Raw genomic sequence first — 15,330 nt, forward strand, 5'->3', positions numbered from 1 at the left:
GGAGAATTGCTTAAACTCAGGACGCAAAGGTTGCAGTGAACTGAGATTGTACCACTGCACTCCAGCCTGGGCAACAGAGCGAGACTTCTCAAAAAAAAAAAAAAAAAAAAAAAACGAAGAAATATAAAAGACAAGACTAACATTAGCTTTCAGGATTACTTGTACATTCTTTTTTTTTTTTTTTTTTCAAAAGGTCTCACTCTGTCACCCAGGCTGGAATGCAGTGGCATGATCTTGGCTCACTACAACCTCTGCTTCCTGGGTTCAAGAGATTCTCATGCCTTAGCCTCCCAGGTAGCTAGGATTACAGGTGTGTGCCAACCCGCCTGGCTAACTTTTTGTATTTTTAGTAGAGGCAGGGTTTCGCCATGTTGGCTGGGGTCGTCTCAAACTCCTGACCTCAACTGATCCACCCGCCTCAGCCTCCTAAAGTGCTGGGACTAGAGAGGCGTGAGCCATGGCACCCAGTCTCAAGATTATTTGTACATTTCTATTCACATTTTTTCTCTACCAATGAGGAACTTGAGTCATAAACATAATTTATAATTTTGATCATTAAAAATTATTGGGCAGGCCAGGCGCAGTGGCTCACACCTGTAATACCAGCACTTTGGGAGGCCGAGGTAGGCGGATCACAAGGTCAGGAGATCGAGAACATCCGGGCTAACAAATCCCGTCTCTACTAAAAATACCAAAAGATTAGCTGGGTGTGGTGGTGGGCGCCTGTGGTGGTGGGCAACTGTAGTCCCAGCTACTCAGGAGGCTGAGGCAGTAGAATGGTGTGAACCCAGAAGATGGAGCTTGTAGTGAGCCAAGATGGCATCACTGCACTCCAGCCTGGGCAACAGAGTAAGGCTCCGTCTCAAACAAAAAAAGAAAAAGAAAAAGAAAAAATTATTGGGCAATATACGTCCACACAAAAACTTGCATAAGAATATTCACAGCAGCATTATACGTAATAGTAAACAAGTAGAAACAACCTAAATTTCCATTAACTCATGAACGAATAAACAAAATGTGGCACATCCACACGGTGGAGTATTATTTGACTGTAAAAAGTAATGAAGTACTGATACATGCTACAACATGGACGACCTTTGAAAACATTATGCTAGGCCCGGCGCGGTGGCTCAAGCCTGTAATCCCAGCACTTTGGGAGGCCGAGACGGGCGGATCATGAGGTCAGGAGATCGAGACCATCCTGGCTAACATGGTGAAACCCCGTCTCTACTAAAAAATACAAAAAACTAGCCAGGCGAGGTGGCGGGCGCCTGTAGTCCCAGCTACTCGGGAGGCTGAGGCAGAAGAATGGCGTAAACTTGGGAGGCGGAGCTTGCAGTGAGCTGAGATCCGGCCACTGCACCCCAGCCTGGGTGACAGAGCCAGACTCCGTCTCAAAAAAAAAAGAAAACATTATGCTAAATCAGCCAGGTGCAGCAGCTCACGCCTGTAATCCCAGTACTCTGGGAGGCTGAGGCAGGGGCAGGCGGATCACTTGAGGTCAGGAGTTGGAGACCAGCCTGGCCAATATGGTGAAACCCCATCTCTGCTAAAACCAAAAATAAGCTGTGCATGGTGGTGGGCACCTGTAATCCCAGCTACTCAAGAGGCTGAGGCTGGAGAATTGCTTGAACCTTAAAGTTGGAAGTTGCAGTGAGCCCAGATCATGCCACTGCATGCCAGCCTGTGCAACAGAGCAAGGTGATGTCTTAAAAAACAGCAACAAGAACAACAAAAAAAATACATTATGCTAAGTAAAAATGCCAATCACAAAAGACCACACAGTGGTCAGGCACGGTGGATCACGCCTGTAATCCCAGCATTTCGGGGGGCCGAGACGGGCAGATTACCTGAGGTCAGGAGTTCGAGACCAGCCTAAGCAACATGGAGAAACCCCGTCTCTACTAAAAACACAAAAAATTAGCTGGGCGTGGTGGCGCATGCCTGTAATCCCAGCTACTCGGGAGGCTGAGACAGGAGAATCGTTTGAACCCGGGAGATGGAGGTTGCGGTGAGCCGAGAGGTGCCACTGCACTCCAGCCTGGGTAACGAGAGTGAAACTGTGTCTCAAAACAATACCACCACCGCCGCCACATAGTGAACTGTTCTATTTATGTGTATCTCCTGAATAGGCAAATCAATAAAAACAGAATGGAGATCAGTGGGTGCCTGGTGTGGGTTGGGGTTGGGACCTGGGCTAGTGGGAATGGGAAGTGGCTGCTGATGCGTATTGTGTTTCTTTTTGGAGGACTGAAAGTGCTCTAAATTCAGATTGTGGTGATAAATTCTGGGAATCCACTAAAACCACTGAACTAGACTTTTTATTTTTAATACATAGAGACATGCTCTCCCTATGTTGCCCAGTCTGGTTTTGAACTCAGGGGCTCAAGCAATCCTCCTGAGGCCTTGGCCTCCCAAACAGCTGGGATTACAGGCATGAGTCCCTGTGCCCAGCCTGAACTGGACCTTTTCAAATGGGTGAATTTTATGGTATGTAAAATATATCTCAATAAAGCTGTAAAAAAAAATATATATCACTGGGCAAGATGTTCAGTGCAGCATGATCTACGTAGGGCAACACAGGAAATAATGCAAATGCTGTGTAGTCGTCGTCCAGTGAAAAAAAGGAATAATAATCCAAATGCTCCCCTCAATAATAAGGGAACAGGCCAGGCATGGTGGCTCACACCTGTAATCCCAGTGCTCACTACTGCACTCCAGCCTGGGCAACAGAGCAAGACTCTGTCCCCGAAATAATAATCATAATTATAAGGGAATAACCACTGAGTAAAAACATTTATTCAGCGAATGAAATTTCATGCACTTAGTAGAGTAACTAGTTTTAAAGTTTATGTTGTAATGTTAAGTGCAAAATAAAATGGCTATACAGCTGAATGTACATTATAATTAGTTATCTATAGTATATATGTATGCAAAAATAAAAGAAGCATATGCTTACTTTTTCCTTTTAATGTTGTTATTACTTATAAAGCTAATACCAAATACAAATCAAACCATAGTGGATGGGAAGAACCTTAACATGATCACTTATCTGATACTTAACACCAGAAACCGCTACATCTAACCTGTTAGGTATAGTTGGGGAACTTCCATAATCCTATTCCCCAGGAAAGAAAAAGGCTACCTTCTAGTTTCACCCTTATGAACTTCTACCAATGGATAATCGGTGTAAGCTGTTAACTGTTGAGAACACCCCACTGTAAAAATCAAATTAAACCAACAGTAAACCATACCAAACAGAATCTGCTTATTAACTAGAAAAATAAGAATAAACAGACCTTCAGAAATTTCTTTGTCCAGAGATTTTAGCTCTTCTTCAATTTCAGTTTTAACTTTTAATAAAATTTCTCGATCCAGAGATTGTGAAGCTACATCTAGTTGAACCCCTGAAAGCAACAAAAAAGGTTATTATTGAAAGAGGGAGAGAGGGGGCTGGGCGCGGTGGCTCAAGCCTATAATCCCAGCACTTTGGGAGGCCGAGATGGGCGGATCACGAGGTCAGGAGATCAAGACCATCCTGGCTAACACAGTGACACCCCGTCTCTACTAAAAAATACAAAAAAACTAGCCGGGCGAGGTGGCGGGCGCCTGTGGTCCCGGCTACTCAGGAGGCTGAGGCAGGAGAATGGCGGGAACCCGGGAGGCAGAGCTTGCAGTGAGCTGAGATCCGGCCACTGCACTCCAGCCTGGGTGGCAGAGCAAGACTCCATCTCAAAACAAAAAAAAAAAAAAAAAGAAAGAAAGAGGGAGAGAGAAATCATTAGAATATAATAGCACTTTTTTCTTTCTTTTGAGACAGAGTCTCTCACTGGGTCGGAGTGCATTGGCGCGATCTCCACTCACTACAACCTCCACCTCCCAGGTTCAAGCCATTCTCCTGCCTCAGCCTCCCGAGTAACTGGGATTACAGGTGCCCGCCACCATGCCCAGCTAATTTTTTTGTATTTTTAGTAGAGATGGGGTTTCACTACGTTGGCTAGGCTGGTCTCGTACTCCTGACCTTGTGATCCGCCCGCCTCGGCCTCCCAAAGTGTTGGGATTACAGGCGTAAGCCACAGCGCCTGGCCCTACAATACCACTTTAATAAGCCAAAACATGCAAAATCACAATTCATTATCAAAACTAGGGAGGGTAGGAAATCCTTTTGCAATAATTAAAAAACAAAACAGAACAAAACAAAAACAACCTTTAGTAGAAATATTTGGGCCTATTTATTGAGAGTAAGTTTCCACCTTTCTAGATGTTTCTGCCAGAAACAGGGAAATGGAGCTGAATCTTCAGAAACACATTAACTCAAGAGGAGGTTGGGAAACATGTATCAATAAGTGAGGCCAGTCCTCTTTCCGCAGACAATGTATTCTTTTTAAAAAGTATGAATATGATAAAAACAAAAACAATTGGTGTTATTAATATTTTAGTGTTGGTGGGAGATGTCCATTCCCCCCACTTCAAATTACATAGATCCCTAACTGTATCTCACTTTTGGACATGTTTTTAAATGATACACTTCTAGCATTTTATCCACGCTTTACAATTTTCTTTCTTTTCTTCTCCCTACCCTGCCCACAATAGTTAGTTGACCGCTGCTTCAGTCCACAAAGCACACAACCCAGGCTAAAATCCCACCACTGTGGGTGTAATGATTTCTTTGTGCCAATCACTTCAGATTTATGAGAGCTATGCTCATCACCAGTCTTTCATGCTTATTACTAGTTAATTCTATTTTGCTACTAACTTTTCTAAATGCAGCAAGATAGTTACTTATCTTTGCAAGTACTAAGGTAGAAAAAAAGGTACTGAAGCCAGAAAGCAGCACCTCTGTCACCTGACAGTCCAATTTCACGCGTTAGTTTTAATGATAACAATACATAATAATGGCTAATATCAAGTGCTGGGGGCAGCATACTAAGTACTTTGTATGTACATGTATGTATGTAGACATGTGTACACACATGTACACTCATTAAATGCTCATAACAACCCTTTGAGATAGGTATTACTATTATCCTCAATTTGCAGGTGAAAAACCTAAGGCACAGGGAAGAGATCTGACTAAGGGTACACCGACAGCAGAGCTCAGAGACAAACCCAGGCAGTCATCTTTCAGGGTCTGGGCCCTAACCACTGCACAGTATCGCCTCTCGCCATTCTTGCAAGCATGGGCTGTATTAAATCAAACACCATGAAGTCCAGGCCTGCCTCTATGACAGTGATCACAGCACAGCAGTTCTTGTTCTTGGGCTTTTTGAGATTTCAGGCTCTTAGAGAATGTGAATAAAATAATGGCCCCTCCTCCCAGAATGTTTGGCAAGCAATTTTAGGGCATTCATGGACCCTCTCAGGATCTTTATAAGCCTTGGTTTAAACACTTTACTAATTACCATCTAACACTCCTTTTTTGTTTTTTGTTTTTTTTTTTGAGAGAGTCTCACTGTGTCCCCTAGGCCAGAGTGCAGTGGCACAATCTTAGCTCGCTGCAAGCTCCACCTCGTGAGTTCACACCATTCTCCTGCCTCAGCCTCCCGAGTAGCTGGGACTACAGGTGCCCACCACCATGCCCACCTAATATTCTGTATTTTTAGTAGAGATGGAGTTTCAACGTGTTAGCCAGGATGGTCTCAAATCTTCTGACCTCGTGATCCACCTGCCTTGGCCTCCCAAAGTGCTGGGATTACAGGCGTGAGCCACTGTGCCCGGCCCATCTAATTCTCCTTCTTTCCCCTCCCTGAATCCACATACTCACACCCACTGCATAATCTAGCCCTCTTTCATTTGGTTCATCTACTATACTTTTCTACTATTAGGTAACCTGACTTAATGAGCAGTGGCCAATGATCACCAACCACTAAAAGGCTCCAGGAGACAGATCAAGACGAGTAATCTCAGGGTATGGAGGTAAGACAGAGTAGGAAATGGGACTGGGCCCCACCCCACTCATATGTTTTTCCATCCGTTCTCAGTGACCACACCTTACAGCACCACCCTAACTGGCGCCATACCTGCTGACCAGACTTTGCAGGTATGGTATGAAGAAACTACAGGCAGCACCCCGCCATAAATCTTATTCAAGAGAGTTAGCTCTACCACGCACATGAGCCCAAGGACAATGACCAATCCTAATCTCCAGCCTCATTTTAATACTAAAATCACCACCCAGGAAGGGGCTTCTCTGCCACTTTCTGATCATGTGTTCGCATGATTCCTTACTATGTCTGCACTCCACCCCACACACATAGTGATGCTCACCTGCCTCGTGAATCATGCATGTCACCCTCCCTAAGACACTGCAATGCACTCCCCTCAGAGAGCCAGCTGGAGAACCCTTCCTCCTGTGCTGTCTCCCTTATGTCCGACCTTTCTAGGCATAAGTCTTTTTTTTTTTTTTTGAGACAGAGTTATGCTCTTGTTGCCCAGGTTGGAGTGCAATGGTACAATCTCGGCTCACTGCAACCTCCGCCCCCTGGGTTCAAGCGATTCTCCTGCCTTACCCTCCCGAGTAGCTGGGATTAGAGGCGCCTGCCACCATGCTCAGCTTATTTTTTGTATTTTTAGTAGAGATGGGGTTTCATCATGTTGGCTACTAGTCTCGAACTCCTGACCTCGTGATCCGCCCACCTCGGCCTCCCACAGTGCTAGGATTACAGGCATGAGCCACTGTGCCCAACCCATAAGTCTTAAGCCTTGTCTGGGAAACTTGCTTGGCCTTGTGTCAATTTCTATTACACAGGAGCCTAAGAACCTGTGGTTGGTAACGGGGGAAAAAACAAACAAAGAAAGGATTTGTATCCAGAGACTAGAACATAAAGGAAACCAAAACGTTTCTCCCAAATTAAAAGTGGGCAAATTTGGGGGTAAAACAGCATAGTTCCTTTTATAGCTTTAAAAGCTTATATAAAAAGCTCAAGTTCTCCCTACATTACAAAAATATTCTTTCTTGAATATTTTTTTTTCTTCTACTTTCAGATTTCAGTACTACAGAGCAAAAATTTCCATTTAAACAAAAACTTTCGGATAAAAAGAGCCAAACTGGCCAGATGCAGTGGCTCACACCTGTAATCCCAGCACTTCAGGAGGCCAAGGCAGGTGGATCACCTGAGGTCAGGAATTCAAGACTAGCCTGGCCAACATGGTGAAATCCCGTCTCTACTAAAAAAAACAAAAACTTACTGGGTGTGGTGGCGGGCGCCTGTAATCACAGCTACAGGCGGGAGAATCACTTGAACCCTGGAGGCAGAAGTTGCAGTGAGCCCAGATCGCGCCACTGCACTCCAGCCTGGGTGACAAGAGCAAAACTCTGTCTCAAAAAAAAAAAAAAAAAAAGGAGCCAAATCAATTAACATATGCAGCAGAATCCACATTCCCAGGACACAGGCCAGATTCACAATCGCATCAATAATCCCAGCTTGGTTTTTAGCCAGAGGCATTCAGGAAGTCAAGATAATTCAGAGCCATCCTAGGAATCTCACTCATTTCTGGAACTTAAATTCAGGTTTACCTGAACACTCAGAGGATGTTGAATTGTATACTTAGCGACTAATCTTTTTGTTAGAGGAGACTGATTTTTCATTTCCCTGAAGACTTGAGATAAGTAACTTGTGGGGACAATGAAGTCCCTACCTGGGTGTGCTGGGAGGGCTCTGCAATCAACTATACTTCTCCACCGTGCAAGAATTTCAGCAAAACAAACAAACAAACAAAAAGCAGCATGAACTGGGCCACCAAGTTGCAGGTCTACCTGCTATTCATTTATATTGAGACTTTTTTATTTTCTAGCAAAAGAGTGTTGCTGCTAAAAAGACTTTTTTTTTTTTGAGACAGAGTCTTGGTTTGTTACCCAGGCTATAGGGCAGTGACGCGATCTCGGCTAACTGCAACCTCTGCCTCCCAGGTTCCAGTGATTCTCCTGCCTCAGCCTCCCGAGTAGCTGGGACTACAGGCATGCACCACCACACCCAGCTAATTTTTGTATTTTTAGTAGAGACGGCGTTTCACCATGTTGGCCAGGATGGTCTCGATCTCCCGACCTCGTGATCTGCCTGCCCCGGCCTCCCAAAGTGCTGGGATTACAGGCGGGAGCCACAGCACCCAGCCGTGTGGGGTTTTTCTTTTTTTTGGTAGAGACAAAGTTTTGCCTTGTTGGCCAGGCTGGTCTCAAATTCCTGGGCTCAAGCAATCCTCCCACCTTGGCCTCCCTCATGCTGGGATTATAGGCATGAGCCACCAGGCTCTGCCCATGTTTTCATTTTTTGCAACCAAATTAAAGAATCCCAAATTCACAGATGGGCTTTGAATTAATTAATTCTATTAAAGTCAAGAAACTTGATTATTCTATCATTTACAGGTATTTAAAATACTTTTAAAAACAAACAAAAGGTTAAACATTTTTACATATCACAGATTCTGATTCATTTTCTACTTTTAAAGCTGACAAAAATAACTTTCCTTTAAGTGACATAAAACACTTTCCTTATGAGCTAAGACTGAACAAAATAAAACTCAAATCCTTATTTTTTTTACTTTTTGAGAATGGGGTCTCACTCCATTGCCCAGACAGGTTTCGAACTCCTGGGCTCAAGCCATCCTCCTGCCTCTGCCTCCCTAAGTGCTAGGATCCTTAAAAGCTGAAATGTAACACAAAGGATCTCCTCAATGTCACCAATAACATATAGTTTGCTTAATGACATTTCACTTATTTCTGCCTAATATCTTTGATAAACTACATTCATAAAAACTTGAAAATGTTACATAAAACAATCTATTATGCAAAATTTAAGGCCAATTTATCCTAGAAAGCTCCTATCCCATTTATCCTAATCTTTATAAATTCTCATAAAGCATCAAAGTCTGCCTGTACAGATAAGCTTCTACTAAATCTCCATTACTGTTTACAATTGTAACAGGTTTTCCCTTTAGAAGTAATTGTAGTGTTGGATGGCTCTGCAATAGCACTGATTAATATAACTGCACAAGGTACAGTGATCTCCAGGATACATCATGACATTATTAAAGCAAATCAAAAACAAGCTGGGAAATTAATTTACGGCCCATGTTATTTCTTGCAATAAAATTGTCTCTTTCCCTTCTAGCTTCCTGGAAAGCAGCCATAAAGTGGATGATAAGCTTTGGAGTCAGGCCTTCTAACTCATCACTTGGGCAAGGAAAATAATCTTCTTGACCCTCTCCTCTTTATGATTATTTTTTTAAATTGAGATAAGAGTCTCGCTCTGTAGCCCAGGCTGGAATGCAGTGGTGCAGTCTCAGCTCACTGCAACCTCCGCCTCCTGGGTTCAAGCAATTCTCCCACTTCAGCCTCCTGAGTAGCTGGGATTACAGGCGTGTGCCACCATGTCCACCTAATTTTTAGATTTTTAGTAGAGACGGAGTTCCGCCATGTTGGCCAGGCTGGTCCCGAACACCTGACCTTAAGTGATCCGCCTGCCTCGACCTCCCGAAGTGCTGGGATTATAGGCATGAGCTACCACGCCTAGCTGAACCTCTCCTCTTACATAAAATGGGAAAATACCCATCACAAAGGGTTGTTGTGAAGAGTAATGAGATTAACGCCGAATAGACAGGCACTCCCACTCACCAATTCTTTTCATGCTCTAAAATTGTATTATTAGATAATTAACTTTCCTGACCCCTTATCTCTGTGAACAGAAATCAGCTCACCACAGATTTCTAATCAATGATGCTTATACAGAACCTGCTTTCCACACTGTGAAAGGTAGGAACAGCAGGACAACCTCTGTCAGTTTAGATAATGCCATGTAATATAAAACAGGGCTGTTTTAACACAAACTAGGAGAAATCTTGACCCGCAGTTATTCTTGCTCTTCAACTGCTGCTAGAGAGAATGGCTTAACTTGTGTTGCTTCAATCTGTTGGACATTGCACAACAAATTGGGGAAGTTTTACTAAAAAGCTGTATTCCTGAATACCAGATGTTCTGTGACCTGTTTCCAGGGGTGGTTTGTCTCTAATGGACTTGCCTTCAATTTTTTTCCAGGCTAAGGTAATCTCTGACCTAAGGTAATGTCATACTGAACAATGTAGGAATTTTGATCAATCACTGTCATGAGCTACTGTGAATGAGTGTGCTTTTAACAGAAATCAACCCTTCTTGTAGCTACTGACACTCCTTCAAACATACTTCAATGACAGAAACAGAAATAACAACCAGGCTGGAAAAAGTTAGCCCTCCATTCCACAAAAACATTTCTAACTTAACATCTATCATTCTACTCTTGACCTGGCCTTAATCAGAAACTCAGAACATCTAAACATTTTAGACTCCTTGCAGAGAATACAATCTACTGGATCCATTTTTCTGCAAGGTTTCCTGACATGATAAGAAGTCTCCACTCCTCTGCATTGTAGTTTATCCTCATATTAAGCTGGACCATCAGAAAAGTATGTATGGGCCGGGCTCGGTGGCTCACGCCTGTAATCCCAGCACTCTGGGAGGCTGAGGAAGGCGGATTACCTAACGTCGGGAGTTTGAGACCAGCTTGACCAACATGGAGAAACCCTGTCCCTACTAAAAACACAAAATTAGGCCAGGCGTGGTGGCTCATGCCTGTAATACCAGCACTTTTGGAGGCCGAGGTGGGAGGATCACGTGGTTGACAGATCACAAGGTCAGGAAATTCAGGCCATCCTGGCCAACATGGTGAAACCTTGTCCCTACATTAAAAATGCAAAAATTAGCTGGTTGTGGTGGCACGTGCCTGTAATCCCAGCTACTCGGGAGGCTGAGGCAGGAGAATCGCTGTGAACTGAGACACGCCACTGCACTTCAGCCTGGGTGACAGAGCGAAACTGTCTCAAAAACAAAAACCGAACAACAAAAAATTATGTACGTATAATCTAGGTCCGTAGAGAATGTTAACTATTTAACTGAATTGTACTTCGGTGTCACTTCCTTATTTTTATCCAGAATCACATTAAGAGACAATGTTTTGAAATCTAATACCACGTTTCATACTGACATTTCTCTTTTTTTTTTTTTTTGAGACGGAGTCTCACTCTGTTGCCTAGGCTGGAGTGCAGTGGCGCAATCTCGGCTCACTGCAAGCTCTGCCTCCCGGGTTCACGCCATTCTCCTGCCTCAGCCTCCCAAGTACCTGGGACTACAGGCACCCACCACCCACGCCCAGCTAATTATTTGTATTTTTTAGTAGAGACGGAGTTTTTCATCATTTTAGCCAGGATAGTCTTGATCTCCTGACCTCGTGATCTACCCACCTCGGCCTTCCAAAGTGCTGGGATTACAGCCATGAGACACCATGTCTGGCCGACATTGACAACATTTTCTACTGCATTTCTGTGTCCTATGTTATAAAGCTCTAAGTGGGAAAAAAGAAATCTTTTAAAGAACTATTTTCCGCCGGGCGCGGTGGCTCAAGCCTGTAATCCCAGCACTTTGGGAGGCCGAGACGGGCGGATCACGAGGTCAGGAGATCGAGACCATCCTGGCTAACACGGTGAAACCCCGTCTCTACTAAAAATACAAAAAACTAGCCGGGCGAGGTGGCGGGCGCCTGTGGTCCCAGCTACTCGGGAGGCTGAGGCAGGAGAATGGCGTGAACCCGGGAGGCGGAGCTTGCAGTGAGCTGAGATCCGGCCACTGCACTCCAGACCGGGCGACAGAGCAAGACTCCGTCTCAAAAAAAAAAAAAAAAAAAAAAAAAAAGAACTATTTTCCAACCAAAAGAAACTAGTATCGCTTCTAAATTATAGGGGGAAAAGACTCCTGGAACTAAGTATGCCCTCTGTTTTATAGTGTGTGTGTATATACATGTATATGTACATATGTATCTGTATATATGTGTATGTGTATATATGTGTGTATATATGTATGTATATATGTATTTGGCTTTGCCAAGAACCAAATTCACAGTTCAGCTCTAGTATAATTGTAGAGGATCTCACAGACTACTTACTTATCTATGATCTGTTATTCCTACTATAGACGTACAATTTTCCTACTCCTGATTTTTTTATTTACCATTTAGATTTTTCCATTATGCATCATTATAAGGCACATTAAATTATATGTGATAAGGAATTTTCTTTAAAAGTATTACAATTTTCATCCAGTATGAACTCACTGCCAATTTCTCACTATCTAACAAAACAAGCCAGATGTGGTACCATGTTACAGTCCCAGCTAGTTGGGAGGCCTAGGCAGGAAGACCCCTTGAGCTCAGGAGTTTGAGGCCATAGCGTGCTATAATCACGCCTGTGAGTAGTCACTGTACTCCAGCCTGGGCGACATAGCAGGAACCCATTACTTTTTTTTTGATACGGAGTCTCACACTGTTGCCCAGGCTGGAGTGCAGTGGTATGATCTCAGCTCACTGCAACCTCCGCCTTCCAGGTTCAAGCGATTCTCGCACCTCAGCCTCCCTAGTAGCTAGGATTACAGGCGCCTGGCACCATGCCTGGCTAATTTTCTATATTTTTACTAGAGACAGGGTTTCACTATGTTGGCCAGGCTGGCCTTGAACTCCTGACCTCGTGATCCACCCACCTTGGTCTCCCTTAAAATGTGTAAGCCACTGTCCCCGGCCAGCAAGAACCTATTGCTAAAAAACAAAATAAAACAAACAAAAACCTCAAACATATTATTCTACATTTTTGCTTAACATAAACTGCCCTTCTGTTTCCTGATAATTCAAATTCTGTCTACCCTTGAAAAACCAGTTTAACTCTCTAATCCAAAATGTCTTCAATGACTACTATGTTCACAGGTCTATCACTGACCTTAAACATTTATACATTTAGTGTGTGCCACAAAGTTGAACATTTAAACATACATTATCCTATGCTGTTTGATGATTTTATACTTTATTATTATTCTAATCAGATTACAAACACTTTGGGATATACTTCCTTTGTCCTAGACTTGTGTGAAACATGGACTAAAAAAATACTCAACTACTTCATAGCTACCACTATCTACTACGATAAAGAGTTACAATGTATAGATGTATATGTACAGACAACAAGCTCATTGTATTCTCTATGTATACATGGTAACCTCGCTAGGGAGAGGAGATACTTAAAAAAACACACACAATAAAATAAGAATTATAAATAAATTCAGAGGAATAAAAAAATACAAAGTTCCCATTCCAGCAGGTGTAGCTTAAAAATACAAATAAATAAGAAATACAAAGTTATCAGTATATTTTGAGGCTAGCTCAAATGACAAAAGGTAAAAGAAATAAGGCTGGGAGCGGTAGCTCATGCCTGTCATCCCAGCACTTTGGGAGGCCGAGGCAGGAGGATCACGAGGTCAGGAGATCAAGACCATCCTGGCTAACACAGTGAAGCCCTGTCTCTACTAAAAACAGAAAAAATAAAAATAAAAAATAGCCAGGCGTGGTAGCAGTGCCTGTAGTTCTGGCTACTCGGGAGGCTGAGGCAGGAGAATGGCATGAACCTGGGAGGCGGAGCTTGCGGTGAGCCGAGATTGCACCACTGCACTCCAGCCTCGGCAACAGAGTGAGACTCTGTCTCAAAAAAGAAATAAAATGAGAAGTCGTATTACATCGGGCAAATATGAGAACAGACCAACTGCACAGATAGGAAGATAAATAGAGCATTTATTTATGGCGATGAATCATGATGGAGAATACTGAGAACCAGGAATGGAAAGAATAAGACCTTCACTATTACTTGCATACTTATGAGAGTTTAATCAGTGACTGAATCATAAAACTTTAAATTTAGGTTTATAGTCTGTAAAGGCTGTCAAGTCTATCCTTATTACATGAAGAATATGAGACTTCAGTGAATTTAATGACTAGCCCAAGTTCTAATAAATCACAGAGAAATAACATTAGAAACTACATATTCTGGTAAATAAAATTATTACTGACTCCCAGGACACATGACTATAATTTTTGAAGCACAGTGACAAGGAATATATGAATGCTTTATCTGCCATCTGTCCTCTGCCCCTTTTTGGAAAATCTACATACCCAAAACATACATACACCCACACATCCAATCACACCACCATCAATACCACTACCATCCCACAAAGCAAATGACAAAAATGTCATGGTTACCATATGCCTCACTCACCCCACCAGATTAAAGAAAAGCAGCTGATTAAAGGACAGCTTATTCTCATGAGACTAATGTGACGCTGATTACACACGACAAGTTGTCATACTTCATAATAAACCATGTGGAAAACCTAAACCAGAAAATGTCTGCTGCTGTTAGGACACAAAGGCTATTTATTTAGCTGACCAGTGACACAGATAGATTCAGTGATTTGCATTTAATTAATCCTCTCCACCTAGGTTTTCTAAATCACAGTGCTACACAGTAGGGCCAATGCTGCATAAATCCTGGACTATAAACCGAGAGACAAATATTTCAAAGATAAACAGGTTTTAGCACACTAAATCCCACCCACTTCAGTTTCAAATGAAGCCAAGTGAGTCAGTAATCATTATATTCCAGCCCTGAAATTCATTCAGAGCTATCAAAGTGAATAGAAGATTAACAAGTTTAGCCAAGTTGAAAGAACTAGAGCTCCCAGAGCAAAATACTTTCTAAATCTATGGTTCCCCAAACTGGGGACACATTTAAATTACCTATAAAACACATTAAATTATAGATTTCAGGTCCTAGCATGCAGTATCTGGTCCTGCAGGTCTGGGGTAGAGCTCCATGATCTTTGTTTTAGCAAGTATTCAGGCAATTAGCCTTGCAAATAACACTCTAGACAGTGCAAATAATTACAATCAAATCAAAAAGGTACATTGAACATATAGACAGAATGGTTCAATTGTTCATTAAATAGCAAAAACAAATACCTCAAAATATACCTTACTGGACCAGCAATTAAGAAACTAGATGTTGGCTGGGCACAGTGGCTCATGCCTGTAATCCCAGCATTTTGGGGGGCCAAGGCGAGTGGATCACCTGACGTCAGGAGTTTGACGGCAGCCTGGCCAACATGGTGAAATCACATCTCTACTAAAAATACAAAAATTGGCTGTGCGTGGTGGCACGCTCCTATAATCCTAGCTACTAAGGAGACTGAGGCATGAGAATTGCTTGAACCCAGAAAGCGGAGGTTGCAGTGAGCAGAGATTGTACCACTGCACTCCATCCTGGGCAAGAGTGTGAGACTCTGTCTCAAAAAAAAAAGAAAGAAAGAAAAGAAACCAGATGTTTGGCCCTCCCACTTTGGGAGGCTTAGGCACAAAGATCACCTGAGCTCAGAAATTTTGAGACCAGCCTGAGGAACATGGTTGAACAAACATCTCTACAAATAAATAA

At 42.9% G+C, this 15,330-nt stretch overlaps 1 protein-coding gene across 13 annotated transcripts in view; it reads right to left on the reverse strand.

Annotated features, from left to right (window-relative positions):
• Positions 1-15,330, reverse strand: part of BCL2L13 (BCL2 like 13) — a 105,695-nt gene that overhangs the window by 48,656 nt on the left and 41,709 nt on the right. For all 13 annotated transcript variants that reach the window (XR_004442336.1, XM_033233006.1, XM_033233013.1 and 10 more), the window contains one exon: positions 3,300-3,407. Coding sequence is in view for 5 of the 13 variants with exons in the window: in XM_033233006.1 (XP_033088897.1) it covers positions 3,300-3,407 (108 nt within the window). In the remaining 8 variants the exon portion in view is untranslated. The remainder of the gene's footprint in view (positions 1-3,299; positions 3,408-15,330) is intronic.

This window comes from Trachypithecus francoisi, unplaced genomic scaffold, assembly GCF_009764315.1.
Source record: "Trachypithecus francoisi isolate TF-2019V2 unplaced genomic scaffold, Tfra_2.0 Lachesis_group14, whole genome shotgun sequence".
NCBI classification, from domain to species: domain Eukaryota; kingdom Metazoa; phylum Chordata; class Mammalia; order Primates; family Cercopithecidae; genus Trachypithecus; species Trachypithecus francoisi.